The sequence below is a fragment of the Apaloderma vittatum genome, unplaced genomic scaffold, assembly GCF_000703405.1.
Source record: "Apaloderma vittatum isolate BGI_N311 unplaced genomic scaffold, ASM70340v1 scaffold5927, whole genome shotgun sequence".
NCBI lineage: Eukaryota > Metazoa > Chordata > Aves > Trogoniformes > Trogonidae > Apaloderma > Apaloderma vittatum.
This window is the reverse complement of record NW_009724411.1, coordinates 11,599-17,534: the sequence shown is the minus strand read 5'-3', so window position 1 is coordinate 17,534 and position 5,936 is coordinate 11,599. Positions and strand designations below refer to the sequence as shown.

The following is a 5,936-nucleotide window of genomic DNA, read 5'->3' as shown; positions in this document are numbered from 1 at the left end:
AACTGGCCCCAGCACTGATCCCTGGGGAACACTGGCCACAGGCCTCCAACTTGACAAGAGAAGCCTGCTTTGACTTACCTACAGGGGAAGCAGCGTCGATGCGAGCTTCAAGCTCCACAGCTTCTCCTGGGCCACTGTCATAGAGGGCTCTCACACGTAGGAAGTACGTCCCCTTGCCTTGGAGGCCTTTAACTGTGTAAGTGGTCATCTCTATGGGAAGAGCATTGCATTTGGTCCAGTTGAGGCTGTTAGGAGACCGCATCTCCACCTCGTAGCCTTTCACATCACTCCCATCTTTTACTTCAGGTCTCTTCCACGTCAAGGTGACACTAGTGCTGTCGCTGCTGCTCACTTTAAGGTCCTGCACTCCACCTGGAGATTCTGAAAAGGGAAATTTTATTTAAACTATTTCTGTAGGATCCCTGTCCCCCTCCTTTTCAATCGCTTCCTGAGATCTCCAACACTCCTGAAGTTCAGTGGGCATCCTCCTTGTTGTCCTGCCTCCACCTTGTCCTGGTTCTTCAAAGCTGGATCCAGGTGCCTGCTCCTGCCAGCCATGCAGTACAACCTGCAACACCCCGAAGCAGTCTGCAACCCACCCCGAGTACTTCTCCACACCTCACACAACTCCCGCACAGGGATTACACCACATCGGGATTTAGACACCACACAGGAAATCCTTCCACTGCTTCCTCGTGCCGAGAGAGGATTCTCAGCCATGACACTTCCCAATGATTTCATCTTTGTCTTCACATATTTTAATGAAGTATTTAAAAACATTGCCTCTCTGCTGGCATCACCAGTCTACATTCAGCTTTATGCATCCGCAAGCCAGCAGGAGCGGGGACAGTCCCTTTACTGGCAGGATCCTGCGCCAGGACGGGCTGTGACGGTTCGCTGGGATCTCCTACGCCAGCAGCATTGACAGCTGCCACACGAAATTCGTACTGCAGCCCCTTCTTGAGATTGGTAATTTTCAGCTTCTTGTCTGCAGAAAGAAAAGGAGTGTGTTGACTCAGGTGAGCTGTTCCCCGAGCAGGAAAGGGTGCGACAATAATGCTGTAGAATTGTGGGCTGAGGAATTCTCAGGAGCCAAGTATAAATGCTGTGGCCAGTTGCCCTGCCCTTCCCTATCCAAGGGCATGTGTAATTCTGGGACGTGCTCACTGTGTTCCCTTTCAAATCAAACAGCACTTGAGAGCTACTAAGCCAGAGAAAGGATAAATACTGCTGTGCATCATCAGATAATCCTATATGCTTCTACAACAGAAAAAGCAGAAGTCCTCTGTTGCACCTGATAGATAATTGTACAGTCAAAACCCATTTTGGAGCTCAGACACACCACTTGGGATTCTTTGGCGGACTAAGGACAGTAGTTGTGCATGTGAAGTGAAAACTTCAGCTCCAGAAATTGAAGATATCAGTTTATCTAGAGAGGACCTACACCCCAGGACGCAGCAGTGAGCTTCTCCGTGCTCTTCCTCAGCCACGTGCTTGCACATACTCTAGAAAAGAACATAATCCCCCTTCCAGGCATTCAGCTGTAAATAAACTCAAGATCTGGCTTTGCTATGGCATGGCTGTGAAATCTTAGTCGTGAGAAAAACGTAGTTGTGAGAAAACATATACACTAGAGCTCTGAAAGATAAGATGAAACTTCAGACAGGGGTAATGTGGTTGCAATGGGGACAATCAGCAGCTGAAGAATTTAAGGGGATAAACACTGGTGTGAAAAAGTATAAGACCCCAAGCAGCTCCTGAACCCAGATGACCTTTTTGCCTCATTCAGATCTTCCAGTCTGTTCCAGGACTTAAGCTACCTACCTGCTACGGGCACGCTGTTGACTGGCAGCCAGGTCACAGTGCCCTTCTTGCGTTTTTGAACGATATATCCCGCTATTCGGGAAGTGCCAGCTTTACGGGGTGCTTTCCAGGATATTGTGATGGTGTCTCTGCTGGCACTGACAATCTCAGGGGGATCTGGGGCACCAGGTGAAGCTAGAAAGAGATTAGTGTTTCATTATTAGCAGGTGTATTTTTAATTGCAAGACAAGAAAGAGCTTTGTGCCATTTCTTGTTCCAGTTTCCCGTAATACAGTCGAATTACTTGTTTGGAAATCAGAGGAATGAAGTGGTGATGCTGAAAACTGCTGCACATAGAGACATTCCTTTGCCCAGGTAGTTAAAGAAAAAGCCTCACGTGTTCCCTTTGTAGTCACCCCGGGAAAAACTTCCTCTGATCTTGATGCATACTGCATTTATCCCATAAAACTTGCTTTCCAGTTCAGAAAGGAGCATAACTGAGAGCATAACACCATCTCACTCAGCATCACCCAAGCCTACAGAAAGCGCCTAGCCTTGACGTGCAGTCAGTCTCCAGAGACTTATGTCAAGACTTCACAGCCGTGATTCAAGTTCAGATCTGCAGCAACATCTGAAGTGCAGTGAGGTCTCTTTGATGTCAGCTTTGCTAATGTATTTCCCAGATGGCTGTCACACACAATTATGAAAAGTTCCCCCTTACCTTTACCGACAGCCTTCACTTCCTCCGATTCCAGCGCATCACTAGCTCCCTCAGCATTCACAGCTCTCACCCTGAAGTAGTAGCTTGCGTCTTGTTCCACTTTGTTAGTGGTGAAGGTAGTGCAGCTCCTGGGGGTTTCTCCCAAAGGCACCCAGTCGCTCTTGCCTACCTGCAGCCTCTCGACAACGTAGTTTTGCACTGGTTTGCCCCCATCATCCTTTGGGGGCTTCCACTCGATGGTGATGTTGTCTGCAGAGCTTTCCACAATTTTGATGGGCCCTGCAGGTGGCTGTGGCTTGTCTGAAAAGACAAACACCATGAGTTGGCTCCAGCCCCAACTGTGCTCCTGGCTTGAAGCAGGTGCTGTCTCCTGCTCACCAGTCAGGGCACTGAGTTTCTGATTAAATACTTGCATAGCTGCAGAACAAGAGTTGGGCGCTTGAAGTGTCTCTCTCAAACTTCCAACTCTTCTAACTTTTGTAAGGGGTGGTGAAGCCAGGCCCTTGCTTCACGGGCTGATTGTTCTCAAAAGCACTGCACCAATTTGGCTTGCTTACGAGGAAGAACGCCATTTCTGGTCTTCCAAAAAAGCACAGACATTTATGGGAGGGCTGAATTTGGCCCTGATCACCTCTTTCAGATTTGTCTGTTGTGCATTGTCCCATCTCCCACAGTCACCCAACACTCAAACCTCAGCTGTTGAGGCCATTGCAAAATCAGATTTGTTCCACCTTGGAATAAAGGGCAAGAAATATGTCAGCCATCTTTGCCTGTACCCTGATTTCATGGAAAATTACATAATCTTGTTCTTCTTGGAATACCCAGTAGCTCTAAACAGGATTGTCACCAGTGTTAATGGGTTCCCAGCCTAAGCTTTACAATGAAAGACACAGAGGGTGTCATGGGGCTCTTACCTAGAACCACAAGCTTTATGTTGATCTCCAGGACGCCACTGTCATTCCCCAGCCTGACTTTGTAATCCCCACAGTCCTTCCTCTCGCTGCTGGAGATGGTCAGCATGGTAAAGGTCTCTGTTTTATCAACACGAACCCTTGTGTCATCTGCTACCTCCATCCTATCCTTCAGCCACGTCGCTCTGATGGGCAGCCGGCCCTCAAAAGGGATCTTGATGTTTACCTTCTGCCCTGCCTTGGCCACAGTAGGAACACTCGTTAAGTTTTTGAGGAGAACTCTGTCGACCTGTGGAGGATCTAAGCAGGTGATACAAGGTCATTAAAAACTGCAATTTGAAGAGGATAAGGCTCACCTTGGAGGGAAAGGCTTCCCTCAGCAACGCTTAGCAGCTCACAGCATTTGGATTTTCACCTTTAGTTGCATGCTCATGCTTCACATACCCACGGGTACTTTGCTACAGGATTATTATCACACACTGTTTGTGGTATCATAGTGTCCTTTTCACTGGAGCAAATTCCTCACGCAAAACATAAGAATGAAGATTGTGGTCTGATAAAGTGTTACATTCACCCCAAAATCTTAATAATAGAAGCTGTTCAGGAAGGCTCCCTAGTTAAATTTGTAAATCCAAAATGCACCAAGCTGTACAAGGACTATTCATCTCCCGTTCACATGGTAGTTCTCTATAATAAAGTTGACTCAATAACCATCTGTAGGCATCTCAGAAAACGTTTTGTCTTCACAGCACATCAGGGCTAGAGCGTTGCATTGGTAGTTTGAACAGACTCACCTTCAATAAAAATAGAAGCTTCAGTTTTTATATCTCCACCTTCAAACCTGTATTTCCCAGCATGAATATCTTCCACTTTGTCAATAACTAGTTTGTGGACTAGACCTTGCTTTTCAAAACGGACTCCATCCATGCTTGTTAACTGCAAAGTAAAGCACAGAAACCCTTTAAACCGGACAGACAAAAATTTTAAATGTAATTTAAAAGACTTACAAATGACACTCATGTTTAATTACAATAATATTCTCGGATTACTTATCTGGTAACGTTGCATATAAGCACTATCAATGTACTCCCTGCAAAGGCTTGATTCAAAGTCTGTTGAAATAAATTTTAGTAAAATCTCCAAGCTCTCTCTTTCTACTCTTAAGGACAAAAACTTTGGCCCGTGCCTGAGTATGACATATCAGAACTCCTACAGCATCACCCAGATCCCACAACTGAATTACTCTTGAGGGTTGTTTTGGAGCACAGAACACGATGTCAACACTGGGCCCTAAGCACAAGATTGAAAGAACACTCTTCGTGTTATGCCTGCCTGAAGAATAGGTTGAAAATTTTCCCCTTCCTTTTTGCAAATTTCTCTCATTCACCAAGGAGAAGAAAACGGGAGAGACCCACACCATCTCCACCCACGAAGAAGAACGGAAAACACAAAGCCTCCCACTGTCAGCAAGAATGCAAAGGTATTGCAGCAGGAAGGGGGAGGAACCTTGCGGGGGTTTTATTAAGAATTTTAGTTTCGACAGGCTCCTGCAGAATCCTTCCAGGGCTGTACACAGATTACAGAGAGACTGGCAGAGGTAAGGACACTTTGACCCAACACTTCATAAGAGGTAGAGCAGAGCATTGCTCACCAAGGAAGGCAGTAGGTAGAGCGCACTTACCTTTAATCCATCTTTAAACCAGGTTCCTGTGACTCCGTGTTTACTGACTGTGAAAGACAGTTCAGCTGGTTCCCCTTTCAGGACTCTGACACCGTGTAACTGCTTGTTGAGATAACAGCGTGGCGCTGAATGTTCAGAAAAGAAAATGTGGAAAAGCTGCTAACTCTGTGTTACACTGGCAGAGAGAAAATGCACGTGGAGAGGAGGAGAAAAGAGACCTTTTTTAAAAAAATAAAATTAAATCTCCTATAGTTGTGACAGGCTTTTGTATCACAACACCGCAGGCCAGCTGGCATAAATTCCTCAAATAAATGGGATGTGCCAGCTGGCCTGGGTACAATATAGTTCCAACACCAACCTAACGGGCAATGGACTCATCTCAAATCATGTTAGCCATCTACAGATTTGCTGTTCTAAGTCTAGGCTAACTGGAGTGGCTCCCTCTACAGCTAGTGGGGAAAAACCCAGGTTGCTGCAGGGTATGGCTACGCAACTTCTGGACAGGACAGGACAAGAGGAAATGGCCCCACGTTGCTCCAGGGGAGGTTTAGGTTGGACGTTTGGAAAAATTTCTTCACTGAAAGGGTTGTCAAGCCCTGGAAGAGGCTGCCCGGGGAAGCGGTGGAGTCCCCATCCGTGGAGGGATTTCCAAACCGGGTGGACGTGGTGCTCAGGGGTCCGTGGTGGGGCTGGCAGCGCTGGCTGAACGGTTGGACTCAATGATCTTAAAGGTCTTTTCCAACCTGAATGATTCTGTGATTGAGCAGATGAGGTCTGCCCAACCACTTCCCCCTCACCAGCCTCAAGTCATGTTATATTC

General features: G+C 46.7%; 1 protein-coding gene across 1 annotated transcript in view; it reads right to left on the bottom strand.

Annotated features, from left to right (window-relative positions):
• Window positions 1-78: 78 nt before the first annotated feature.
• Window positions 79-5,936, bottom strand: part of LOC104276236 (immunoglobulin-like and fibronectin type III domain-containing protein 1) — a gene marked incomplete at both ends in the record, with an annotated part of 16,654 nt that continues 10,796 nt past the window's right edge. The window contains 7 exons of the mRNA XM_009872472.1: window positions 79-372; window positions 860-988; window positions 1,825-1,998; window positions 2,525-2,824; window positions 3,439-3,735; window positions 4,230-4,371; window positions 5,117-5,163. Coding sequence (XP_009870774.1) covers window positions 79-372; window positions 860-988; window positions 1,825-1,998; window positions 2,525-2,824; window positions 3,439-3,735; window positions 4,230-4,371; window positions 5,117-5,163 — 1,383 coding nt within the window. The remainder of the gene's footprint in view (window positions 373-859; window positions 989-1,824; window positions 1,999-2,524; window positions 2,825-3,438; window positions 3,736-4,229; window positions 4,372-5,116; window positions 5,164-5,936) is intronic.